Source organism: Triticum aestivum, chromosome 2A (genome assembly GCF_018294505.1).
Source record: "Triticum aestivum cultivar Chinese Spring chromosome 2A, IWGSC CS RefSeq v2.1, whole genome shotgun sequence".
In the NCBI taxonomy this organism is placed as follows: domain Eukaryota; kingdom Viridiplantae; phylum Streptophyta; class Magnoliopsida; order Poales; family Poaceae; genus Triticum; species Triticum aestivum.
Window position 1 is genome coordinate 674,236,016 of NC_057797.1, and position 27,592 is coordinate 674,263,607.

General features: G+C 49.1%; 2 protein-coding genes across 2 annotated transcripts; both read right to left on the minus strand.

The window, feature by feature from the left end:
- Nucleotides 1–209: 209 nt before the first annotated feature.
- LOC123185868 (cyclin-P2-1) lies at nt 210–1,428 on the minus strand. The gene has a single exon (XM_044597682.1). The coding sequence runs from the start codon at nt 1,172–1,174 to the stop codon at nt 479–481; it is 696 nt and encodes a 231-aa protein (XP_044453617.1). The 5' UTR covers nt 1,175–1,428; the 3' UTR covers nt 210–478.
- Nucleotides 1,429–23,978: 22,550 nt separating this feature from the next.
- On the minus strand, nt 23,979–25,445 carry LOC123185869 (expansin-B5). Its single transcript, XM_044597684.1, has 4 exons — nt 25,271–25,445; nt 25,072–25,184; nt 24,794–24,984; nt 23,979–24,666 (listed from the first exon to the last, which is right to left on the minus strand). Exons 1-4 carry the CDS (start codon nt 25,404–25,406, stop codon nt 24,321–24,323), a joined length of 786 nt encoding a protein of 261 aa, XP_044453619.1. The 5' UTR covers nt 25,407–25,445; the 3' UTR covers nt 23,979–24,320.
- Nucleotides 25,446–27,592: the final 2,147 nt, after the last annotated feature.

Below are 27,592 nucleotides of genomic sequence, written 5' to 3' on the forward strand. Positions count from 1 at the left end.
GTATGGAATCATTTGTTGCCGTCGGTTGGCATGATCACGGGCCGGGAGTTACGCAAAGGTGTCCCCTTCTCTTTATTCTACGTAAATGGGAAAGATATATATTTTTTGACGGGAAAGATATTTTGTTACAATTCTCACTCGATCTGCCAGCCCCTGTCGATTCTGTTTAGCTGCTAAAAAGCAATCGTTTGTCATTGTGCCCGCATAAGTAAGCAGAGTAAAAAGAGAGATTTTCTCTTACTAATCCTCGCATCGGTTCTTTTTTCCAATCGAGGTTGTGTGTACAACTGCTAATACATGCAAGTTAGCAAACTTTCTACTACCATTATGTACGTACAGGTACAGCCCGTGTCCGTGTCGGCACTGGGCGCTCGATCTTGTCACGACACGGCACACGCCACGGCGACGAGCTCGTGCGGCCGCCGTCAATGGCATCGGCTACCTTAGTCTTTAGTGCGTCGAGGTTGGCGAGGACCTTTTACTGAGCTGCCGCCGCCGCTGGCGGCTGCCGGTGCTGCCGCCGCGCCTCCCCGGAGGAGACGAGGAGGGCCTTCTCAAGGCACCTCTCGACCTGGTACCCGCCGCCGTGGCCCGCCTCCCTCTCCAGGTGCCGGCAGTAGCTCCGGAACACGCTCACGCTGACGTTGAGCCGGAACCGCATCAGGAAGAGGAAGTCCAGCTCCAGCGAGCTCAGCTCCGCCGCGCCCAGCCCGCCCACCGCCGCGAAGTAGGAGTTCTTGTAGTTCCTGTCCTCCACGAACTTGGAGGCCACCAGGATGGCCGCGGTGAGCAGGCGCTGCGCGTTGGTCGCCACGACGCGCACCGCCCCGGCGCCGTCGCCGCCGCGGCGGAGCCGGTCCAGGTAGGCGTACGCCACCACGTACACCTGCGGCGACACGTGCGCGTACCGGGAGAACCGCTCCAGGAACTCCCGCATGCCCATGTCCAGCACCGTGCCGCCGTCGAAGGCCGCGGCCCTCCTCGCGTCCTCGCCGGACGCCGCATGGCCATGGGCGCCGGCCAAGGCCCTCTCGTTGCGCGCGATGTGCCGCTCCAGCAGAGACGCGAGCACCGACACGACCACCGCCGGCGAGAGCGCCGCCGTCGCGCCGTCGTCGCCGCCGCAGGGGAAGCCATACCCGTCCGACTCCGACCCTAGCTCGGCGGAAGCCATTTCTGGAAGAATTCTCTGGCGGTCACGGCTCACGAGGATCTTGGACGCACGCAAAGCTTGGCTGGTTCCTACCGCCACGCCCGCACCACGTACACTCCGAGGCCTCGAGGGCGCCGATACTTAAGCATTTGAGGGGGCGGCGGGGCGTGGGCCAGCGGCTAAACAATGGAGGTTGGAGGAAAGGACGGCGAAAGCGATGGCCAGCGCGGCATTAACATAATCGCAGCGTGCACGTAACAGGGGGGGCAAAGGACGACGGAGAGGAAGGCTTCACGCACCTTCTTCGTCCTTGGTTTAGAGGGTCTGAGATTACGAAGCGTATAATAACGGCGGATTCGGGCGCGATGGGCTTGTCCGGCGGTGCGGTTGGGGCGGCATCCGTGATCGCAGAGGCCGGTGCCAAATTGTCTTGTCGGTGTCTGCCGGTGCCGGTGGATCGCCGTACGGCCATTAACTATTCCTGACCGGCTGACCCCTCCCCGCGTACGTGCTGCTACCTGCTGTTCTGGTATGGGCGTCTGGATGGCACGCGTGACGCGTGGGCGTGGGCGTGGACGGATCCTCTTGCTTGCTTGCTTGCGAGAGAATAGATTGTCATTGTTAATGGTGCGATGGGGGCTTCGGTTAAGACGTCGCAATGCACCGCCGGAGACAATGTGGTTGGGCGCGCCCTAACTAACAGCTCTTAACCACTTGGTCGCACGTTTTTATATTTGTATAAATTCGTCAAACTCCAATTCAAATCTAAAAAATGCCAGATAAACAGCAGCGGAAAGGTCGTAACTTTTCAGAGTGGGCATTCGGGTATCTCGATTTTTTTCGGTCTTCGCTCTATTCAGGTTCTCTCTCTTCTTTTTTCTTTTCTTTTTTGCGGACAAGCAATTCACAACAGTATAAGAAATAGAAAAGTTCATAATGATAATAATGAAACTATAAATTATTATTTGAAGAAAATTAAGAATCTTCGCAACGTGGTTCTGGTCAAGAGAAGCATTCCAACGAGGCATCATGAACTTTATCATCGAGCTAAAGTGGAATCCGCAAAGTAAAGGTATGCCTTTAGTATGTTTTCCTAGTTTTTTCGGTCTCAAGGTTCTTGCTGGGAGATCAGATTAAAAGGTCGATACACATACTATCAAAAGGGGTTATTTGGCGCTAACTCGATCACATTGTGCTTAGATTGCTCAAATATTTTCATGTGTTTCATCCTCCATTTTGGCTAATCTTGGTTGGTTCTATATATGAGTACTTTTAACTTGTCTCTTATATCTTCAAAGGAGGCAAGATGATCAAAAGCAGGAGGGCGTAGAGAAAGATATGCGTTCTCGTGTAGGATGCTTTTGTTATTTTTGTGTATCGGAAGTCCCAGACCAGCCTTCGGGTGGACCTAGGGGCTAGTCCGAATGTTGTACGGACCTTCGCGAGATGGACATCCAGGAGGATCCAATAACTCTGTTTTACTCATTTCACCTAGATGTTTGGTTCGAAACCTTCAAACGGAACTTTGGGAGAGCTCAAGAGCCCCAACGGGCAGGTTTGGTTGCTCCCTATATAAAGGGGCCTTCTTAAGTATCTCATGGATCTAGGAGTCATGTATTGACCACGTTCATTGTTCCCCTTTTCTTGCATCCCTCCATTGCAAAAGTTGCTTTGGCTGAGGTTTCAGCGAGAGAAATAGAGAGAGAGAGAGAGAGAGAGAGAGAGAGAGAGAGAGAGAGAGAGAGAGAGAGAGAGAGAGAGAGAGAGAGAGAGAGATTTGAACATATCTTTGTTTCTATTCGAATATTTTTGGCTCTCTACATCGATTTGTTCAAGTGGGACTCCGAGAGTTTTTTACTCTTGGAGGCCACCGCCTGGTGTATGGTTCGGTGATCTCTTGGTGGAGTTTTCTAAGTGGCACGAGTTGCTCCTTTGTGGATATTGTGAAGTGGTTGTGGAGCTTGTCATCTCCGGACTGAAGGAAGAATCTAGTCATAGTGAAGGGAGCCCATACTTGGTTTGCTGAGGCTCTCAGAGAATAAGGTGACACAGAGGGTCCTTGGTGGTCCTCTGCCTCTCCATTGGAGAGTAGAGTATTAGTGAATACTTGAAGTCCAGTAAAAAATATGTTATCCCTTGTCACATTTAATTTCCATAATTATACTTGATACTCCCTTCGTTCACAAATGTAAGATGTTTTGGCAGTTTAATAGAGGGTGTACCATTGATAAAATGTGTGCTTGCTAGTTTCCTTTAGGTGGTTATCTTATTTAACTTAAGTAGCTAACACACTTCATAAGCCTAGCATATTCATGATTTATGCATGAAAAGTTTCCACCTAATTTATTTTCTGTTTAGGATAAGACACATTCCTAAGATTATCAAAACACCTATTATTCCCCCTTCTATGCGACATCTAGGCCCTTCTAGTAACCAAATAATGTGAAAAGCGATAGAAATCAAAATAAGCATCCATGTAGTCAAATCAAGAAATAGGGAGGTCATGGATATTAGGAGAGGAGTCCTTCACATGAGACATATAGTAAAAGAAAAATGGTGATGATAGGTTAATGATTATATTATTGGTTAATTGCTTTGGGGGAGTGCTATCTTCTCTTCCTTCTTTCACCCAAAAATTGTCTACTCATCCAAGTAGTTGGAGTTGATTTGATCTCTTTCTATCGTCTAAATTTTTTAATGTCCCATGTGAAATCTCTTTAAATAAAAAATACATGGACATACAAGGAATATAAATGCAAATGAAGTATCTACATGTAATTTGGTACACTATGAAATCCTTATTCCCGAGTTTATGATCTTGAATTTTGGTACTTACTCCCTCTATCTGGGCTTATTAGACCTCCTCGTATTTTGGGTCAATTTTTCACCATCTATTTGATTAATAAAATATAAATGACATGCTAGAAAAAGTATATTATTCAATTTATATTTAAGACATGTTTCCAATAGTACATTTTTTGTGACACATAGTTTCCATTATGTTAGATAAATATATGGTCAAACTTTAGTCCAAAATAAAAGGGGGGCTAATAAACCCGGTCGGAGGGAGTGATATGTAACTGATAGCTAGTAATGGACAAAGAGTATCAACTAAAGAGGAGAGGTGAATAGGTGAATTCATGTAATTAAAGGGTTCACTAAATACAAGTCGTCTAACTGGATAACCCTGCATGATGCAATAATCTAACGATTCTATAAGCATAACAAAAGATAGGATTACTATGGATAAGCAATATGGTCAACTATAGAGCGCTCAAACAAACATATATCTAAAATCCAAATCCTTAGAGGATTCTATTTCATAGTTGGGTGAATTTCACTAAGATCTAGCCTTATTTTACTTGAGTTTCGGTCACAATTCAAAGTCTGAGCTCTGGCCTCTTTGAGTCGTGTAATTTTAAACATAAGAATAGAAAAATACATGAATTTTATAGGAATCCACGTGTAAAATAAAGGATTGAAAAACCACATGAAAATTTAAAATGAATTGTTTGAATGGTAGAATCACAAAAAACACATGAATTTAAGTAACGACGATCCATCACCAGCTAGAGTTACTGACCCGTGCATCATGCTTTGCCTCGATCATACGCATAGGAATAAAAGAAATTGATGCTAAATGTCTTACATTTTTCCCTTTGAAATATCATGCAATGAAAATCGTTGTGATTTTCCTTTGCTTCATTCCAATGAGACAAATTGTGCTACAGTGAGAAAATGCATATGAGTTCTAATCCTCTGTTTTTATTCCAAATCAAAGAGAGTTTGATAGTATGATCACGATGCAATCTTCCCCCTTCAACAAACTTCCCATGGAAAGTTCATGAGCTTGGATGCTCTCGAACAACTTCAGGCATTTAGGAGTCCTCCCATCTATGGTTGATGAAGAACTCATTGTCGAACATTGTCTTGGTTAGATCCGTGATTCGGTATCGAATCTCACTTTTAGCCACTTAAAGGAAGCTTGTGCCCTTGTTGGAGGAGTTGGAGCTTAAAAATGGCGGAACCGTCAATAATTCTCTATGTTATTTTCCTGACTAAAGCAATAATTTCTAAATCTTCCACGAAATAGGAGGCTGAAATATAAAACATATAATAGGGAACACCAGAAAAGTATATGAATTGAGGTTCACAATTGTATTGCTAAGCCCCAAGCGAGCATGGACAACCGTTGTATGAGATTTTAATTTCCATATATCAATATTTACATACATTTGACATTGGTTGTTCTAACCATAATTTATATTGTGGACCTTATTCGGATAGTCTCCTTGTGTGGGTATCAAAGATATGAATTTGAAGCCTTTTAGACAGTTCAATCATATGCAAGAGCCCATCACCCATTAGAGCTGTTGCCTTGGGGCATTTTGGACTTTGCACATGAAAGAAAGAGACGTTTAGCCTCCCATCCAGCAGCCACCGAGAGGCGTGATGCAAATTTTAGGTTAGAGTTCATTGTGAAATAAATAAAACCAAATGAGAAAGGAAGGATCGAGGGGGAAAACAGGATAGTAAGCAAAGGGGGTTACTACGAGGAGTTCAGACCCACTGCCATGTCTCATTCAAGCTACAGCCTCATTATCTTTGAAGAGATTGTTTCAATCCCTAACTCGTTCAGTCCAAAAGCTTCCCGTTGTTATTGAAAATATTGAAATATTAATTTACAGATTCGCTAGTGATATCCCTGTTGGAAATACGAGCAATTTACCGAATGACTTTATTAACAGAAATACTAGATAAAATATGACCAGTATAGTAGTGATAAAACAAGCGATGCGATTTGACAAAGAGAAGGTAAACAACATCTTCATATATGAACTGTAACTAAATATATGTAGAGCAGACAGTATAGCAAGTTGCATATATGAAATAGTGTCTAACATATCTAGGGCAAATACTAGAACAAAGAACTGTAGCAGGACCTATAATAGAAAGGAGAAGATCACGTACGGGACAGCAGCAACAGAAGCGCTGGACTTGGGGTCCGTGTCCTCGCCTGCCATGTCGTCGAGGAGGTCGTGGATGTCGGGGAAGAAGTCGTCGTCGGGGAAGTAGTCGTCGGTGACCGGATCGTCCGTGATGAAGCAGCCAGTAGTCGCGCTGAGCGCTCCCCAAAAACCTTATCACCCTTCTCCCGTACAGGACTCAAAAGGTGCGGTTTCGGAGGCCTACTGTCCCGACGTGTGGTGCACGCCGCAAGCCAGGATGAGGAAAACAACAGCAGCTCAGAGATGGAACCGATGGCGAGGGGAGTAGTAGTTCTGGTGCATCTCTCTGGGAGGAGCGACGTCCCTTTTATAGGCGCAAGAGAAGGAGGTGAGAGGGCAGCGGCGAGAGGTGAAACGTAGAGACGGAGATGAAGCGAACAGCCAGCAGTCGAAGGGCTGCACCGTTCGCATTCGAACTCCACTTTCACAAAAATCTTTTCAGCTTCCGTGTGACCTTTCGTATACCCGTAGTGTGTGGCAAAAATTTAGACATCGGCTCATTCCCGCAACCCGCGGCGCGTCGTGATGTGGCGAGGCGGGCGGCGGAGGAGGAGCGCGCGTGGATGTCCCTCTTGTCCTCATGCTCATACAAGTGGGGAAAGAACCTCCCTTATAAAGAGGTCCAACTCACTCTAAACTAGCAATGTGGGACTAAATTTTAGTTCCACCTCTTGCCTTGCACGAATGGGCTGCGTGGGCCTCTAGGATTTATTAAGAATTTTTGAAACTGCTATTGGGCTAGGCCCAAAATAGACAAAATTCCAGCAATCCCCCACCAGATCCCAGAGACACACAAAAATTGCCTTTGGTTCCAAAACACTGTTTTATATACCGGTACTGATATCGGTGTCAAACCCGGTGGATCTCGGGTAGGGGGTCCCGAACTGTGCGTCTAGGCCGTATGGTAACAGGAGGCAAGGGACACGAAGTTTTACCCAGGTTCGGGCCCTCTCGATGGAGGTAAAACCCTACGTCCTGCTTGATTAATATTGATGATATGGGACGTACAAGAGTAGATCTACCACGAGATCAGAGAGGCCAAACCCTAGAAGCTAGCATATGGTATGATTGTTGATGTGTATGTTGTCCTACGGACTAAAACCCTCCGGTTTATATAGACACTGGATAGGGTTAGGGTTACATAGAGTCGGTTACAATGGTAGGAGATCTGAATATCCGTATCGCCAAGCTTGCCTTCCACACCAAGGAAAGTCCCTTCTGGACACGGGACGAAGTCTTCAATCTTGTATCTTCATAGTCCAGGAGTCCGGCTGAAGGTATAGTTCGGCTATCCGAACACCCCCTAATCCAGGACTCCCTAAGTAGCCCCCGAACCAGGCTTCAATGACGATGAGTCCGACGCGCAGATTGTCTTCGACATTGCAAGGCGGGTTCTCCTCCAAATTCCATGCACCTGTTGAATAAAGTCCGGTTTCTTGTAGATGTTGCGCTCCTGGGCTTCTGCACCCAATAATGGCTGCTCCCCACGTGTCAAACGAATATGAAAGGTCTGAGTGTTTTTACAATCACACCCCTAGCCGCGTAAACAAGTTGACCTATTTAAAGAGACGAGGATTTAGATCCAAACCACACCTTCCCCCTTTCGCGAGTGTTCATCAGAGCGCATTCGACAAAGATCCATTCCACCATGGCCAGCCATCACGACTCCTCCTCCCGCCCTTCCAGCCCTAAGCCTGGACATTGGGAAAGATGCTCCATCCCGCATAGCGAGTTAGTGACGCTCCAGACCAAGGGATTTCTCCCCCCGGCCTATATGATCCCAGTTCGAGCTGGTCTTGCCGTTTATAACAGCGGAGGGCAAGCGGAGAGCGCCCCTAATCCCGCCAAAGGAGAGCGGGTGTGCCTCATCCCTTATTTAATAAGGGGGCTCGGATTTCCCATCCATCCATTTCTCCGGGGGCTGCTGGAGTTCTACGGCCTCCAGCTACATCATCTCACGCCTGCCTCAGTATTGCATATCGCGGGCTTTGTAGCTCTCTATGAGCTGTTCTTGGGTGTTGAAGCCCATTTCGGATTGTGGAGGGAGCTATTTTGCCTCATGCCCCGTTCCAAGAAGGAGTCTATGTATCAAGTGGGCGGAGCCGAAGTATGGCGCGTCGCCGGGACCGGCTATCTGTCCGGAACCCCAAAGAAGGCGTCCGAAGACTGGCCCTCGGAATGGTTTTACATAGAAGACGTCCCGCTGCCGGATCCTGTCCAGATCGGCCTCCCTGAATTCAACAATGCTCCCTTAAAGAAGCGCCTAAGCTGGCGCCCACGGAGCCCTCAGAGGGAAAGTGACAGGGACGTTGTTTACCTGATGGGCCGGATAAGATTGTTAGCTCATTCCGGACTAACCATGATCGGGGTCATGGCCGCATGCATCATGCGAGGGGTGCAGCCGCTACAGTATAGAAGCCACCCCATGTGGGATTTCAACGGGGAGGACGACACCACCCGCTACGGCCGTAAGGGGCCGGATTCGGCTGCGGTTCTAATAAAGACCTTGTCCGCTTTGTACAAGGGAGAAGAGGAGGATTTTCTCCGCGTTAACCCAAAGGGTGGATTTTCCATGTACAATCCTCCAAGCTGGGTGAGTGATCACATCTTGCCCATCCATTTTATATCCCCATTGTTAAATATTTAATCTTAGCGATTTCGACGCAGGAACTGCGCCAGGCTGTTAAAGAAATAAACAGCCCTCCTCCACAACCCGAGGACCCAGGACGGTCCCTCGACCCGGACTCGCAAGAGGATCCGGAGCTTTCGGTGGATCTGATTGATGGAGTGTTCCATCAATTGAGCAAGGACAACGCCCTGGTGGCCATTACGGCCGATTATCCAGGGCTAATCCCGGCCTCCCAGAAACGGGAGGCCGAACCTGCGGCGACAAGCCAACGAGGGGCCGCAGGGCCCCGTGGGCAGAAAAGAGGTGCAGTCCGGACCGGGGCGTCAGCGCAAAGGTATGGCGCACCCCCTTATCCCAGGTGTCGTACCTTCAGGGCATATTAACACTTGTGCCCTCTTCAGGACAAAGAGACCTCGCCGAACTATATTCGGAGAGACCGCCAATCGCGCCTCCACCAGCCAGGCTCCAAAGCCTGGCCCGGAAGCGGGGCCGAACACAAGGCGCGCACCGGACGCTCCTCCGACGGAGGATGTGGACAGGTTGTCTGCCACCAACTCTGAGGTGGAGAGTGCCATGAACCACAGGCGTCGCCGGACAATTCTTCGCGACGCTTGTTTCTCCCAAGAGGCGTTAGATGCCTTTAAGTCGGGAGATGCGTACCTCCGTGCCGCTCAAAATGGTCTAACCAGAGCCACGGAGCAATATGTAAAAGACATACGGGTAAGAAAATTTTGGTAATTATATATATACCAGTAGCCCCCGAGACTTGAAACAGTTAAAATAACTGATTTAAGGATCATTTGTTATGCAGGTTCTTACAGAAAAGAATTCCCTACTGTCCAAGGAGCTGGAAGAGTGCAAAGCCCAACTTGAGGCCGCACTAGCCGCGGCAGGGGAGCCTAAGGAGGCCCCCGCTGGTAATATACACTTTGAAAGATAAGTATTTTGCGAAGCACGACTTTGGTGCGAATATGACAAATGAAATTGCAGATGGCGCCGGATTGGATCCGGAAAGGCAACATCTCCTACGCTAGCTAAAGGCTGGTGAGAGGGTGCTGTTGAAGGTGATGGGGGAGAAGAACGATCTCCGAGATGCCAACACCAAGCTGGGCGTCGAGCTGAAAGATGTTCGTGCCCAGCTGTCAGACTCCGTGAAGGAGAATCAGCGGCTTCGGCGCGGCATATTTAGTAAGTGCTTGAACGAACCTTTTAAAAGAAAGTTCGGCGGGGAAGTCGACTAACAAAGCAATGTCTGTAGGTGTGCTGACAGGCCGTCCTGGAGAGGAGATGCCCGGTTCTACGGGTGACCTTCTTCCCGAGCTCTCGCAACTGCTCGATCGAGTTCGGCAGGCGATGCGAGGCGTCGCCCAGGCCCTGTGGCCATCCGTCTCCATGCCCGAAGGTCTTGGAGAGCTTGCGGAGAAGCTAAAAGGAGCACGGCGGCGCTTCCAATTGTGGAAGATATCAGCCTGCCGTCAAGGCGCTAGGGAGGCCTGGGCTATGGTGAAGACGCGGTACGCAAAGGCTGACCCCAACCACATGGCCGAGGTCGGTCCTATAGGGCCCGATGGGAAGGAGATCCATGTAAGCTTAGTATACGGCCAAGTAGAGTTGGCCGCAAAGTATTCCCAGCAGGACTGTAAATTAGACAGCCTGTTAGATGGTATTGAAGAGGAATACGATCAGTCAAAATGACTATGTAATTTAGTTGACATTTATAATGCCTTCTAGCCGGATTGTAGATCATTTGTCATGGCCGACCTTTTCGCTTCAGCCTCGGGACCTGACGGTCCGGAGTGTGTCCGAATTCCCATGCGGTTATATAGGAACCGGGGAATGCATGGAGACCAGGCGTAGGGGTCATTAGTGCGTGAACAGACAAGTGCCCGACTAGTTATGTTATATTACATGGTTAGTAAGAAACATCTTCCAGGGAGAATAGTTCCGTTAGGGGTTCCTTTCCCTGGGAGGCATGCCCTAAGGTGCATGTCCATGCTGCGAAAAGAAACGCAGGAAAAACATCTGGGGGCGTAAAAAATAAAAAAGATCATCTTTAGTTCACCGACCGAATATTCCCTTAAGAACGCTAGCTTTCGGCTTCACCCAGTCTGAGGTACACGTCCGGCTGACCCGGCAGTAACAATCGCAGAGGTGCTCCCTTTACCACCTAGCCGAACAATCCGGAACGTAGGGGTAAGAACAGGAGCCAGGCAACCCAGCTTGGCCAAAACTTAAATCATATCGATGCATATAATGGTGAATAAAAGGTACATGCGGAAGTGTGACGCATGTGTTGGGCATGAAGCCCGTATGAATAAGCTTCTGTTTAAAGAAGCCCCCAGGTTTAATGAGCGCGGATGGCGCGTCACTGTATGAGCCTTTAAGGGCTATAAGAGAGAGAGAGAGAAAAGAAGAAGAGAAATGCAAGACAGAAAATATATAAAAAATGGACAGAGGAAGGAGACGAACATAGAGTCCGGCGCTAGGCATAGAATCTTCGGAGACGGGCTACGTTCCATGGGTTTGGCTCGAGTCGGTTATCCGATGCATCTCGCAGGCGGTACGCTCCACCAGTCAGGACTTGGTCGATTATGAAGGGACCTTCCCACTTGGGCTTGAGTTTGTCCTTTTTCTTGTCCGGTAGTCGTAGAACTAATTCGCCAACGTTGTAATTTTTGGCCGGTACTTCTCTGCTTTGGTATCTTCGAGCCTGCTGTTGATAGAATGCGGAACGGGCTTTTGCCATGTGACGCTCCTCCTCCAATGCGTCTAGCTGTCCTGCCGATCGAGCTCGGCTTCCCTTTCTTCGTACATGCGCACTCGAGGTGAGTCATGAATTATGTCGCAGGGCAAAACTGCCTCTGCGCCGTACACCATAAAGAATGGTGTGTATCCGGTGGTGCGATTCGGTGTGGTCCGCAGCCCCCAGAGTACGGAGTCGAGCTCCTCTACCCAGTGCGTGTTAGATTCCTTGAGGGACCGCACTAATCTGGGTTTAATGCCGCTCATGATAAGACCATTTGCACGTTCGACCTGGCCGTTAGTTTGTGGGTGATAGACGGAAGCATAGTCGAGCTTGATGCCCATGTTTTTGCACCAGAGTTTTACCTCGTCGGCCGTGAAGTTCGTGCCGTTATCAGTGATGATGCTGTGGGGAACGCCGTAACGGTGTATGACCCCGGATATAAAGTCTATCACCGGTCCGGATTCGGCCGTCTTAACAGGCTTGGCTTCTATCCATTTGGTGAATTTATCCACCATGACCAGTAAGTATTTTTGCTTGTGGGTTCCGCCTTTAAGGGGTCCAACCATGTCAAGCCCCCAGACCGTGAAGGGCCAAGTAATGGGGATGGTTCGGAGGGCGGTGGGTGGCATATGGCTTTGGTTTGCAAAGAGCTGGCAACCGGTGCATCGTTGGACTAAGTCCTGAGCGTCTGCCCGGGCCGTCGGCCAATAAAAGCCTGTATGGAAGGCTTTGCTTACGAGGGACCGAGCTGCAGCGTGATGACCGCCCAGTCTGGCATGAATTTCAGCCAGGAGGTTTCGCCCCTCCTCTTCGGAGATGCACATTTGAAGGACTCCTGTAGTGCTTTTCTTATAAAGCTCTCCCTCGTGGACTCTGTAGGCTTTGGATCGCCGCACTATGCAGCGTGCCTCATTTTGGTCCTCGGGGAGTTCCTGCCTAGTGAGGTAGGCGAGGAATGGTTCTGTCCACGGGGCGATGACGGCCATTATTACGTGGGCTGAAGGTGTTATTTCATTGGCAGAGCCTCCGATTGTGTCAGAATGTTCGGTGTCGGGCAGTGCGGTTGGGTCCAGGTTGTTATTGTTTGGCCCCCCTTCCCATACTACGGATGGCTTGAACAGCCTTTCCAGGAAGATGTTGGGGGGGGGGACTACATCGCGTTTTGCGCCGATGCGTGCCAGGACATCTGCCGCCTGATTATTTTCCCGGGCTATATGGTGAAATTCAAGCCCCTCGAACCGAGCTGACATTTTTAGGACGGCGTTGCGGTAAGCTGCCATTTTTGGATCCTTGGCATCGAAGTCTCCATTTATTTGGGATATAGCGAGGTTCGAGTCCCCGCGCACCTCTAGGCGTTGAATGCCCATGGATACTGCCATCCGGAGACCATGTAAAAGGGCCTCATATTCGGCTGCGTTGTTGGAGTCCGTGTACATAATCTGGAGTACGTATTGAACTGTGTCTCCTGTGGGGGACGTCAAAACGACGCCAGCCCCCAGTCCGGCCAACATCTTGGAGCCGTCGAAATGCATGATCCAATTTGAATATGTGCCGTACTCTTTAGGGAGTTCGGCCTCCGTCCATTCTGCGACGAAGTCGGCCAAGACTTGCGACTTGATGGCTCGCCGTGGCTTATAAGTTATGTCGAACGGGAGGAGCTCAATGGCCCATTTTGCAATCCGGCCCGTTGCGTCACGGTTGTTTATAATATCGTTGAGTGGTACTTCCGAGGCTACTGTTATTGAACACTCTTGAAAGTAGTGTCGTAGCTTCCGGGATGCCATGAATACCGCGTACGCGATCTTTTGATAATGCGGGTACCGTGATTTGCAAGGAGTGAGGACAGTGGACACATAATAGACCGGCTTTTGAAGGGGGAATCTGTGTCCGTCCGCTTCTCGTTCGACGACGAGCACTGCGCTTACAACCTGATGTGTTGCTGCAATGTATAATAGCATTGGTTCGCCAATATTTGGCGCGGCCAGGACTGGGTTTGTTGCAAGTATGGCTTTTATCTCCTCGAGTCCGGCCGTGGCTGCATCCGTCCATTCGAAGTGTTCGGTGCGCCGAAGGAGGCGGTAAAGGGGTAGGGCCTTTTCTCCCAAGCGGGAGATAAAGCGGCTTAGAGCCGCCACGCATCCGGTTAACTTTTGTATTTGTTTGAGGTCCTTTGGGATATCCAGTTGCGACAGAGCTCGGATCTTGGCCGGATTTGCTTCGATTCCTCTACCGGATACAATGAAGCCCAAGAGCTTTCCGGCTGGAACGCCGAAAACGCATTTTTCCGGGTTGAGCTTGATGTCGTATGTTCGGAGGTTATCAAATGTGAGCCTCAAGTCGTCTACTAGAGATTCGACATGTCTTGTTTTGACGACCACATCATCTACATATGCCTCCACTGTTTTGCCGATCTGGCTTGCCAGACATGTCTGAATCATGCGCTGATATGTTGCGCCGGCGTTTTTGAGCCCGAAGGGCATTGTGTTGAAGCAGAATGGGCCGTATGGTGTGATAAATGCCGTTGCGGATTGGTCAGATTCTGCCATCTTGATTTGATGGTAGCCGGAATATGCGTCGAGGAAACACAATGAATCGTGTCCTGCGGTAGCGTCGATAATTTGATCGATGCGGGGGAGGGGGAAGGGATCCTTTGGGCAAGCCTTGTTAAGGTCTTTAAAATCAACGCACAGGCGCCAGGATTTGTCCTTCTTTGGTACCATCACCAGGTTTGCTAGCCAGTCCGGATGTTTTATATCTCTGATGAATCCGGCCTCCAATAGCTTTGCTAGCTCCTCTCCCATAGCCTGTCTCTTAGGTTCGGAAAAACGCCGAAGAGCCTGTTTGACAGGTTTGAATCCTGTTTGGATATTTAAGCTGTGCTCGGCCAGCCTGCGTGGGATTCCTGGCATGTCTGAAGGGTGCCAGGCGAAAATGTCCCAGTTTTCTCGTAGGAACTCTCGCAGTGCGGCGTCTACATCAGGGTTTAACTGTGCCCCGATGGAAGCTGTTTTATTTGGGTCCGTTGGATGGACTTGGAATTTGACTATTTCGTCCGCCGGTTTAAAGGAGGTGGACTTGGATCTTTTGTCGAGTACCACATCGTCCCTATTCACCGTAGAGCGCAGCGCAGTCAGTTCCTCAGCCGCTAGGGCTTCGGATAGTGCCTCGAGGGCCAGTGCGGCTGTCTTGTTTTCGGCGCGGAGTGCTATGTCCGGATCACTAGCGAGAGTGATGATCCCGTTAGGCCCGGGCATTTTGAGCTTCATGTACCCGTAATGGGGTATTGCTTGGAAGATTGTAAACGCTTCCCGCCCTAGCAGAGCGTGATAACCGCTGCTGAACGGAGCCACATGGAACGTGATCTCTTCGGACCTGTAATTATCCGGCGTGCCGAACACCACATCTAGTGTGATTTTTCCTGTGCAGCGCGCTTCCCGACTGGGGATTATTCCTCTAAAGGTTGTGCTGCTTCGCTCAATGCGGTTCCAGTCTATTTCCATTTTTTGAAGGGTTTCCTCGTAAATGAGGTTCAATCCGCTGCCGCCGTCCATGAGTACCTTGGTAAGACGAAAGCCGTCCACTATTGGGCTGAGGACCAATGCGGCTGGTGCTCGGGCTGTTCGGAATTTAGGTTCATCACTGGCGTTAAAGGTAATAGCCGTGTCACTCCATGGGTTTATTGTTGCTACTTGGTAGACTTCGGCAAGGCTGCGGAGTGTCCTTTTTCGCATATTATTTGATGCGAAAGTCTCGAAGACTGTTAATACCGTATGGGTGTCTCTGGGGTGGCTTTCTGTGGCCTCCGGAATTAGGAGGTTTTCGCCAATTTTGGCCACCTGCCGGAGTATCCAACATGCTCTAAGGCTGTGAGTTGGTGTGGCGTCCTCTGTACTGTGAATTTTACAGGGTCCGTTAAGCCATCCTTCCAGTACGGTTCCATGCCCTATAGAGGGTTTTTGCTTTTTGGTATTTGACCTGGGTGTCTGGTTATGCTGCACCCTTTTATTTCGGACTGGGTTTGTATTTAGGGCCGGATTGTCCCAAAATTTTATTTTGGTTTTCCAGGCGCTTTCCATCGCACAATACTTTTGTACAATGGACGCCAAGTCAGCGAAGCGTGTGATATCACGGCGACTTATGGCGTTGAGTATTCCCTTGTCCGTGCAATTATTGCAGAAGATTAAGATTGCGTCTTCCTCGCGGCAGTCCCTTAGCCTGTTCTTAACCAGGAGGAATCTAGCCCAGTAATGATGTACTGTTTCGTCGGGCTCTTGCCTGATTTTGGATAGATCGCTTATGTTGGGGTGGGTGGGTGGAGTTAAATCCGAAGCCTCACCCCGTCTGAGGCTCAGAGGCCGAGGAATTTCTGAACTCGAAAATTTGGATCCCTGGGTGTTGTCCAATGAATCCAGCCCGTCGCCTGACTCTAAGTTCAGGTCTTGAGTGATATCCTCCCCTCCGCGGGTATCCGGCTTGGAGGGATCGGGAATCCGGACGTAGCGAGTCCTTAAGATAGACGAAGGGTCGCCGCACTGTCCCTCTACCACGGCAACGTGATGGGTGACTTGGGGAGAGTTAATCTCTCTCAGATCGGTTTTAGGCCCAATCTGGTCGTAATCCGTAGCGACTCCCAGGGCGGCGAAGCGATCCAAGAGCTCGTTTATGGAGGAAAGCTCCATTGGATCTAACTGCTCGGCGAGTTCCGAACTGACATGAAGATTGTTTTCGATGGCTCGAGAGGTCATCGTCGGCGCAGAAGCCGAACAGGCGGTCATAAGAAAACCACCTAGCCGGAGGGTTTGGCCGACAGCCAAAGCTCCCTTAGCAACGGTGCCGTCTTTAAAGACGGGGCGAGGCATCCTTCCTGATGGCGACGACACAGAGGAACTCTCAATGAAAGCACCAATGTCGGTGTCAAAACCGGCGGATCTCGGGTAGGGGGTCCCGAACTGTGCGTCTAGGCCGGATGGTAACAGGAGGCAAGGGACACGAAGTTTTACCCAGGTTCGGGCCCTCTCGATGGAGGTAAAACCCTACGTCCTGCTTGATTAATATTGATGATATGGGTAGTACAAGAGTAGATCTACCACGAGATCAGAGAGGCTAAACCCTAGAAGCTAGCCTATGGTATGATTGTTGATGTGTATTTGTCCTACGGACTAAAACCCTCCGGTTTATATAGACACTGGATAGGGTTAGGGTTACATAGAGTCGGTTACAATGGTAGGAGATCTGAATAACCATATCGCCAAGCTTGCCTTCCACGCCAAGGAAATTCCCTTCCGGACACGGACGAAGTCTTCAATCTTGTATCTTCATAGTCCAGGAGTCCGGCTGAAGGTATAGTTCGGCTATCCGAACACCCCCTAATCCAGGACTCCCTCAACTGCAGTGGAGACTGTTAAGTTGAACTTCCACCTAGAACTCTATGCTACACTAGTAAGTAACTTGAACAGTGGACTGGGCCTTGAACTGCAAGTTTTCTGTGAATCTAGCTTCACATAAAGCCTTGACCGATACGTGGCTACCGTGGGTCTTCCCCGCGGGTGGAGCTTATGCGTCATACTCTGTGACCTTTCATGAGTTTACTAGAGAGAACCCTACTCTCATAGATTGCGACGTTTGACAATCAGACTCATATAGGTGTGTTCTTCAAAAGATATTCTCTAGGATAACATCTCTGCTTAAATGAGCCACTTAGAACACATTAAGATATACATCAACCTGCCATGCAGATTAGGAGAGTATTGCATCTTCATGGAGTGGTATTGTGAATAGTAAGGATACTCTCCTCTCAGTTGACCAACAACTTGTCTTCCACATCTAATTCACGGGATCTCCGATCACAAAGAATAGGTTACCACTGTGAACAACTCATATTGTGGGTCTCATACCCATCTCCCTCGATGCATTATCTAAAAGATTACGTGATAGACCCTTAGTAAAAGGATCTACCAGATTTTTAGATGTTTGGATATAATCCAATGCAATAACTCCGGGGTTTTTCATTTTCCTGACAGACTTTAACCTTCTCTGAACGTGTCTTGATGACTTCATGTTATCCTTTGAGCTGCTCACTTTCGTGATCACAGTTTAATTGCCGCAGTTCATAAGGATACCCGGTACAGGTTTCTCAACATCCGGCAAGTCATTCAAGAGCCGATGAAGCCAATCTGCTTCGACCGTAGCTGTATCTAGTGTTGTGAGTTCTGCTTCCATTGTTGACCTCGTTAAGATGGTCTGCTTGCAAGACTTCCAAGAAACAGCGCCACCTCCATGAGTGAATACATATCCGCTCGTGGCCTTTATCTCATCAGCATCTGAGATCCAGTTTGAGTCACTATACCCTTCAAGCACCTTTGGGTGCCCGGTGTAGTGAATTCCATAATTTGCAGTGCCTTTCAAATAACGCAAAACTCTCTCTAGAGCTTTCCAATGCACATCTCCTGGTTTTGAGACAAACCGACTCAGTTTGCTAACAGCAAAAGAGATGTCAGGTCTTGTAGCACTGGCTAAGTACATAAGCGAGCCAATAATCTGAGAATATTTCAATTGATCTCTAGCAATTCTTCGATTCTTTCGAAGTAACAGACTTGCATCATAAGGTGTCGAAGAGGGCTTGCAGTCACTATAGCCAAAGCGACTCAAGATCTTTTCCACATAGTGAGATTGAAGCAATGTAATTCCACCATCATCGTCTCTCAACAACTCGATGTTCAGAATGACATAAGCCACTCCTAAATCCTTCATCTCAAAACAGTGAGATGGGAAATTCTTGACCTCCTTAATAACATTCAGATTTGTTCTGAAAATCAGTATGTCATCAACATACAAGCAAAGGATAACTCCCTCGCCCCCACCATGGTGATAGTACACACATTTGTCAGCTTCGTTCACAACAAAGCCTGCAGCTGTTAAAATTCTTTCAAACTTCTCATGCCACTGTTTGGGTGCTTGCTTGAGTCCATACAAAGACTTCAGCAACTTGCACACTTTTCTTCCTAACCATCTAGTATAAACCCATCTAGTTGTTCCATATAAATTTCCTTGTCCAACTCTCCATTTAGGAAAGCAGTCTTAACATCCATTTGATGAACGAGAAGACCATGCGAGGCAGCTAGTGAAAGTAGAACTCGAATAGTGGTCAGTCGAGCCACAAGTGAGTAAGTATCAAAGAAGTCTTCACCTTCCTTTTGGGTATAACCCTTAGCCACGAGCCGAGCCTTGTACTTTTCAATAGTACCATCAGGCCTAAGCTTCTTCTTGAATACCCATTTGCATCCTATAGGTTTGCACCCATAAGGACGATCAGTTATCTCCCAAGTTTCATTTGCCAAGATAGAATCCATCTCGCTACGAACTGTTTCCTTCCAATAGTCAGCATCTTCAGATGCATAGGCCTCTGAAATAGAACTGGGAGTGTCATCTATGAGATATACAAGAAAATCATCACCAAAGGACTTTGCAGTCCTCTATCTCTTGCTCCTAGTAGGAACTTCATTGTTCTCCTCCACGGGACTTTCAAAGTGTTCTATCGAAATGGCAGGTTTGGTAATTGTAACCGGTTCCTGATTCGATGAACTAGGCATCTCCTGATTAGATGAGGTAGCCATATCCTTCATGGGAAAGATATCTTCAAAGAAAGTCGCATCATTTGACTCCATGATCATACCGACATGCATGTCAGGTACCTCATATTTTACAACTAAGAATCTATAGCCAATGCTATGAAAAGCATATCCCAGGAAAACACAATCCACAGTCTTTGGTCCAAGCTTCCACTTCTTTGGAATTGGAACATTGACTTTTGCCAAACAACCCCATGTTCGTAGATAAGAGAGTTTTAACCTTTTCTTCTCCCATTCCTCGAATGGAGTTATCTCTTTGTTCTTTGTGGGAACTCGGTTTAGGACATGACATGCCGTCAATATCGCCTCCCCCCACCATGCCTTGGAGAGACCCGATGTGTCTAACATGGCGTTAACCAAATCAGTTAGAGTACGGTTCTTTCTTTCGGCCACTCCATTTGACTGAGGTGAGTAGGGAGGCGTCCTTTCATGGATTATACCATGTTCCGCACAAAAAGCATCAAATTCATTGGAAAAATACTCTCCACCACGGTTGGACCTAAGCCTCTTGATTCTTCGATCAAGTTGGTTTTCCACTTCAGCTTTATAGATCTTGAAAAGTTCAAAGCCTCATCCTTAGATTTCAGAAGATACGCACGGCAGTATCTAGTGGATTCGTCAATTAACGTCATGAAATATTTCTTTCCACCTTTTGTTAAAACACCATTCATTTCACAAAGATCTGAATGTATGAGCTCTAGTGGGGCAAATTTCTCGTTTCCGCAGTCGTGTGTGACTTACGAGGTTGCTTAGCTTGCACACACACTTGACACTTGGATCCCTTGACAGTGGTGAAATTAGGGATTAAGTTCAACTTCGCTAGTCGCGACATGCAACCAAAATTAACATGACAAAGACGTGAATGCCACACATTTGATTCACTATTGTTGCAAATATGATTAACAACTTTATTGCAAACGTCTGATAAGGATAAACGAAACAGGCCTACTGACTCATAGCCTTTACCAACAAAGGTTCCATACTTGGATATTACAAATTTATTCGACTCAAAGACAAGCTTGTAGCCATCTCTACACAGAAGAGATCCGCTAACAAGATTTTTATTGACGGAGAGGACATAATGCCCGTTCTTCAGCCGCACGATCTTCCCCGAAGTAAACTTCAGATCGACCGTGCCAACACCACGAACAGAAGCACTTGAACCGTGGCCCATCAGCACAGTTGAAGTCCCTGCGGTCTGATAAGACGAAAACATGGAAATATCACTGCATACATGCACATTAGCACCCGTGTCAATCAACCAATCAGGAGAATGACATACTGAAAGAATAGTGGGAAATATACCATACCCAGCATCCTTCATATCAATGTCTCCAATGACAACATTAGCGGTCTTGCCTCCTTTCCCAGGATGACGCTTGTCATAGTGATTAGGGCAACTAGGAGCCCAATGATCAGGATCCCCACACACATGACAGGCACCTTTCTTCTTGTCATTCTTCTTCTTGAAGTTCTTGTGCTAGAGAGCCTTGTTCTTCCCATCAAACTTTGCTTTACCATCAAACTTGCCCTTGTTCTTGAACTTGTGGGGCTGGAAGTTCTGCTTCTGTACCACATTGGCACTAGATCCTCCCTCAATACCTCGAGCACGTGTGTCCTTTGCTCTCACCTTTTCTTCCACATCAAGAGTGCCAATGAGATCCGGAACGGAAAACTCCTGCCTCTTATGCTTCAGTAAGGTAGCAAAGTTCCTCCATGAAGGAGGAAGCTTAGTGATGATAGCTCCGGCAACAAACTTGTCCGGTAGCATACAATTGAAGTGCTCAAGTTCTCTAACAAATGACTGTATCTCATGAGCTTGCTCAACCACGGAGCGCTCTTCAGTCATCCAGTAATCATAGAATTGCTCCATGATGTACAGCTCAGTTCCTGCATCCGAGACCCCAAACTTGGCCTCGAGTGCGTCCCACATATCTTTTCCATTATCAATTGACGCATAAGAATCAACTATGTTCTCACCAAGAACACTCAAGAGAGCAGCCTTAAACAGAGTATCCATTTTCTGAAACGCTTGTTCCTGTTGGGCATCAAGCTCCCCTTCAGGCTTCCCAAGCGTGGCGTCATAGCAACTCATGGTTTGAAACCACAAGACTGCTCTCACGCGCCACCTCTTATAGTGGATACCCTCAAACATAGGAGGTCTCATGGAATCAACAAAACCACTTGGGGTAAATTGCCTATGATAAGGTTTTTGGATTGTTGGAAATATGAGCAATTTACCGAATGATTTTATTAACAGAAATACTAGATAAAGCATGACCAGTATACTAGTGATAAAACAAGCCATGCAATTTGACAAAGAGAAGGTAAACAGCATCTTCATATATGAACTGTAACTAAACATATGTAGAGCAGACAATATAGCAAGTTGCATATATGAAATAGAGTCTAACATATCTAGTGCAAATACTAGAACAAAGAACTGTAGCAGGACCTCTAATAGAAAGGAGAAGAACACGTGCGGGACAGCAGCAGCAGAAGCGCTGGACTTGGGGTCGGTGTCCTCGCCTGCCATGTCGTCGAGGAGGTCGTGGACGTCGGGGAAGAAGTCGTCATCGGGGAAGTAGTCGTCGGCGACCGGATCGTCCGTGATGAAGCAGCCAGTAGTCGCGCTGAGCGCTCCCCAAAAACCTTATCACCCTTCTCCCGTACAGGACTCAAAAGGTGCGATTTCGGAGGCCTACTGTCCTGACGTGCGGTGCACGCCGCAAGCCGGGATGAGGAAGACAGCAGCAGCTCAGAGATGGAACCGATGGCGAGGGAAGGAGTAGTTCTGGTGCGTCTCTCTGGGAGGAGCGACCTCCCTTTTATAGGCGCAAGAGAAGGAGGCGAGAGGGCAGCGACGGGAGGTGAAACGAAGAGACGGAGATGAAGCGAACAGCCAGCAGCCGAAGGCTGCACCGTTCGCATTCGAACTCCACTTTCGCAAAAATCTTTTCAGCTTCCGTGTGACCTTTCATATACCCGTGGTTCATGGCAAAAATTTAGACATCGGCTCGGCTCATTCCCGCAACTCGCGACGCGTCGTGACGAGGCGTTGCGTGGCGAGACGGCCGGCGGAGGAGGAGCGCGCGTGGATGTCCCTCTTGTTCTCATGCTCATAAAAGTGGGGAAAGAACCTCCCTTATAAAGAGGTCCAACTCCCTCTAAACTAGAAATTTGGGACTAAACTTTAGTTCCACCTCTTGCCTTGCACGAATGGGCTGCGTGGGCCTCTAGGATTTATTAAGAATTTCTGAAACTGCTATTGGGCTAGGCCCAAAATAGACAAAATTCCAGCAATCCCCCCTCAAAGAAAATAGTGTTAAATTTGGTGTCTATGTGCTGATGTTAGGCCAACTCCACCGCGCGACCCCATCCTGTCCGCGCCCGTCCGTTTGGTGTAAAACGGACGAACCAGACGGCCCAGCGCGCGGGCACAAACGGACTTTTGTCTGTTTTGTGTCCGATTTTGACCCATCCCCGACCCAAGTTTGCGTCGATTTTGGGGTGAAACGGGCATCACGCGGACGCGCGGGCCGTCTGCGCGTGTCCTCCCCTGGCCCGCCCATCGGTGGCACAGGGGCGCCTTTTTCTATCATCCCTTCCTCCGGCCGCACGCCCTTCATTCTTCTCCACTCTTCCCCACCCTTCTCTCGCCGCCGCCACCGCTGCCATTATAGCTATGCAGTTCGAACACGCGCTCGCCCAACCCCTTCCCCTCGGCGCCCCCGAGCTACCCAACCACGACCACCTGTTTTGCGCACCCGCTGGTCGGATTTGGGGCGGATCCGGTCGGTCTTGAGCTCGCCCGGCCGTGGGAGGCCGCGCCACGCCATGGACTGGCCGGACACCGAGCCAGAAGGCCATGGCAGGGCCGCAAGGCCACATGCAGGCAGTGGCTCCTCCTCTAGCCGCTCGGATCTACACCGTCGGTGGTCCGCCGGTAGAAACACGAATGGCGGTCGGCCGGGCTCGGTGCTAGCCCAAAAGCTCGTCGGCGCACCGTTGCTGCTCATTAAGTGCGACCACTGCCTAAAGATGGTCGTGCGCCGCGTGTCTACAACGCCGGAACATCCCGGATGGGTGTTCATCAAGTGCTTAAACGATGGGGTATGTGCTCTTTTTAGCTTCTATTTGTGCTCTAGATTTGACTAGTTGTGCTAACTTCAAATTTTGTTGTGTAGAATGGATGCAAGTTTTGATATTGGAAAGAAGAGTACATCGATATATTGATAGAGCGCAATTTAGTAGATGTTCATGCACCTTTAGCTAGCATAGAGGCTGTAGATGAGACAAGTGCACTTGTTGCTAGATTAGAGGCTAGACACGAGACTAGATGCGAGGAAGCAACCTCTACTTCTTTAGACTCGAAGAAAAAAGAAACACACAAGATGGAGGCGGCTCCTCCGCAGATCAACAATGAATGCATCGAGAAGACACTAATCCAACTTACAGGAGCAGTTATGGAAGTTGGATATCTTCTAAAATGTATTTTTGTGGTTCTTGTTTTCTTTGGTCTTACTTTTTCTAGTCAAAATTTGATGATGTATTCTTATGTACCAAGAATGAATGATGAAAAGAAGTTTAAGGGCTTGCATAGAAAAAGTACGCGGACAGGATGCGGCCGGGATGAGTCCGCGTATTGGGCGCACGGCCACCGCATCCCAGAACACGCCCGGACACGACCTCATTTTCCTACCCAAACGGACAGAATCCGGTTAAAACGGACGTCCGTTTGGGATCGTGCGGTGGAGTTGACCTTACTGCTGCACTTTAGAGTGATTCTGTTGACCTAAGACAATATATGAGGTGTTATCTTAGGTGTCTCTAGGGCCATTTCCTCTCTATGTTGATGCATACATTTTCTTCCACGTTATCCAACGATCTTTGAATTAATACTATACAAAATGGTGATAAAACTATACATGCAGTTTTTACGTTAAGTAAGTGCTAATTCCCAACATATCTCCGAGTTTCAAATTTTGTACTTATAGTTGCATGATGAAATGTATCCATCCGATTGTGGATCACGAATTGTCGACCATTTTTTAGGTACTCATATCCAGTGCTCATATCGGTTGTTCACCATTTATTTGACCTGTGGCTTGTCCACGCTCCTCAAAGAGTCCTGGCTCCGCCACCAAGGAGGCCTTCAGGCGGGGTAGTTCACCTTGGACTCGTAGCACTTCCCAGCATTCCACCCGGCGGGGACGACATTGTTGGCGACGAGCACCTTGCCGGAACTCGAGGTGAGCCGGAAGGAGAATGGGGCTTCCAGAGGCTTCCCGGTCTTGGAGTCCATGCACCACAGGGCGCCCCACGACTGCCGCATCTTTTCCCACTTGGCGTAGCCTTTTTTGCCGCCGGCCTCCATGACTTCCACGGAGTTGAGGTCTCCGTCGCCGGCCTCGTATTCGACCAGCATGGCGAGGTAGAATGGGTTGGCGCCCGAGTCCATCTTGAAGCTAATCTTCTTGCCATGGTACTTGCACGGCACCCTGATGAAAGAAAAGTAAGACACCAACATCAGTTGGTCGCCCTATCATTCACAGCACATCCGTGCATGTGCACAACGTTAATCGGACGAGATCGATCTGTAAAACAAAACTCGAATGCGTTTTTCACCTCTCGAATTCGATATTGAGGACTCCGGCGTTACGCAGTTTATCGGCCATCCCGGGCTTGGCCATGGCGCCGAAGGCGGTGCCGCTCATGTCGAAGTGCGGCCTCTTCTGGCACTGCGCGTCGGGGCACTGGTCGGTGATGACGACGGTCACGTGTTTGCCGGAGCATTCCGGGTTCTCTTTGCACCTGACCTGTAGGGCATTTGATTAATTAGCACAGCAAAATAATCTGAACGTCAAACGTGGCACATGGAACAAACGAACGACTGTGTCGTCCACCTGATAGCATGAACCGCAGCCTTTGCCGTTCTTGAAGATGCCCACTCCGCCGGCGGCGATCAACGACGAGAACGGGTCCTGGCCGACATCGCTTTTATAACCACACGCGCCACCTGCGTATCGCATTGGCGTAGTAGAGTGAGTTTTCCTCGCGTTGTTGCCGGTTATCGTGCGTGCAAAGTCATATCCATGAATGTACCTTCGCTGCCGTCGCCGTTAGGGCCGCCGTACCACGTTGCGCCACCGTTCGCCCAGCCGTGCGTCGCCCTTGGGAGTGATAGGATTGACAGGACGGCGAAGGTGGCAGATAGGAATATGCCTCGACTGCAAGCCATCCTTTCTCTTGGTTGACGGAATGAAGAGAAGATACTATTTGATGGCATGTATATATATAGGTACCGTTTTATAGTAACGACTGGTTAACTTGCAAATCTATATATAGGGATTATTTGGGTGGTACATATAGGACAGTTTTAATTATAGGATGACTACAGACATGAGAACGTGGCGCAACTACAGTTAGTTTTTGGTTGTGTCTAAGTGCACCTCCAACGCCGACCACTAAACCGGACACCGCGTTTGTCTGAGGACATGAGACTGATGCAACGACAATCCAAAGCTGTCGGCATGCGTCCCGTTACATTTGGAAGAATTTAAGTGAAAATGAAAAAATTTGATGTATATTTGAATGCATCGGACAATATTCATTCATACTTGGATAACTTTTAGATAAAACTGGATGTTTTTTATCTAAACTGAAACAAATTCATTACATTTAGACATATTTCAACTAGACCGAACTCTAGAACTAACCTAAAATGGCCACCGGTGCCCATTCTTCATCTCCGGCCTGCCATGAGCCCCGAAGAATGAAGCCCCGCCTCCTCCGCGCACATCAGCGCTGGGAAGTGAAGCTATCCGCCTCCTTGCGCCGCAAGCGGCTAATCGGCCGACGATGAGGAGGCCACCAAGCTTGGCTTCAACAAGAGGGGAGAAGCAGTGGCTTCCATGGGATACAAGGGTCGGCGACCTCCCATGGCCTACTCTTCCTCATTGTCGGTGGCGCTCGTGGACGAGCCGGCTTCGTGGTCATGGTGGCGGGGCGCGGCCGAGCTGGCGACCTCGTCTTCGTCCTCGCTCTTGCTGAACACCTCATCCACCGCCTCGTCCATCTCCTTGTAGGCGGCCTCTAAATCCGCCTGATACTGGTGGTAGCGCTAGTGCTCGCAGCGGATGTCGCGGGCGGAGCTGTAGGACTTGAGTAGCACCTCCTGCTCGGGCACGTCCATGTCCATTGCAATGGTCGTGCCGGCAGTGAGTCACCCTTTTGCATGCCGGTACTCGTCGAGGAGGCGGAGATTGTAGGCTTGGTCGGCTTGCGCCTACCGGAACGCGGCCTCCCGCTCTTCCAGCACCATGTCCATGTAGTGAGCACGGGCCTCGCCCATGGTGATGTTGGCATTGGCCGGCACGGACGGTGGCATCGGCTCATCATCGGCCGCCTCGGCCATTGGCGCATCGGCAGCACTAGCCTCCAGTGAGCTCGTCTGGCTGGCGCTCTGCAGCCGACCACAATGGCGGCGATCTCCCCCTTCTGTTCGGACGACAGGTCATCCCACAAGGCCTTTGGAGCTCTAGTAGGCCATGGCAAGTGTGGTGTGGAGAGGAGATAGAGAGCAGAAGAGTGTGGATGGATGCGGATCTACTGCCCGCCTGTGGGGCCGGTTAAATAGTAGGCCAGAGGGCAGGCCAAGCAGCGAGGTCCTTAATGGTGGGCAGCACACGGATGGACGGGTGGCACCGGAACAAGTTACTCAACAACCGTGTGTGTTTAATGGAGGGAGGCGGATGGACTACTGTCGTTTGAATTCGGAGAGGCGAGACATGCATCGGGAAGCGGCGTGGCATCGCTCTCGATCGAGACGCCACTTCAATGCCGACTCTAGTGACAGGTCGCATCCGCTCTGGGCCGGCATGAATGCGGCAGTGATGCTTCGAAGCGATGCAGACCAAAGTAGGGCAGGAAAGTGTGCGGGTGCAGGAGAGGGTTTTTTGGTGGGCCAGGTTAGTCAGATGCGGGCGTGGCAGCGTTCCGGACGCCCGCAAAGCCCCCTAGTTTGTCTCCAGTTTGCAGGAGAAAGTGTGTCCGGACCATCGAACAGACCGATGGAGGACCACGTTGGAAGGCAAAACATGTCCGAACCGTGTGGTACAGACGGTTGAAGGCGTTTTGAGGGTTCGATATGCCCTAAGGCTTATAATGCTTTGGCATTGTTATGTCACATGTAAGTGATTTCATTATCTAGATTGTGGCCCTTGTGCGTTAACAACAACAACTTTGAACATGCTTCGAATGCGACAAGCACCTCTTGCCAAGCTTGTGGATACATTTTGGACCAGGGCTACTAGAAGAAAGAATCCATACCTCTATGGAAGATCAAGTTGTCATGTTCCTTGATGTTGTAGGTCATAATTAGAGGTTCAGGGTTATTCACAGCACATTCAGGATTTCCAATGAGAC

Bases quoted from the DNA above. Each gene is read 5' to 3' on its own strand.
- LOC123185869 (XM_044597684.1), bottom strand. From the start codon at position 25,406: ATGGCTTGCAGTCGAGGCATATTCCTATCTGCCACCTTCGCCGTCCTG. The intron at 24,985-25,071 runs GTGGACGACACA...AATGCCCTACAG, and splicing joins GCTGCGGTTCATGCTATCAG to GTCAGGTGCAAAGAGAACCC. The intron at 24,667-24,793 runs GTGAAAAACGCA...TTCTTTCATCAG, and splicing joins CTCAATATCGAATTCGAGAG to GGTGCCGTGCAAGTACCATG.
- LOC123185868 (XM_044597682.1), bottom strand. From the start codon at position 1,174: ATGGCTTCCGCCGAGCTAGGGTCGGAGTCGGACGGGTATGGCTTCCCC.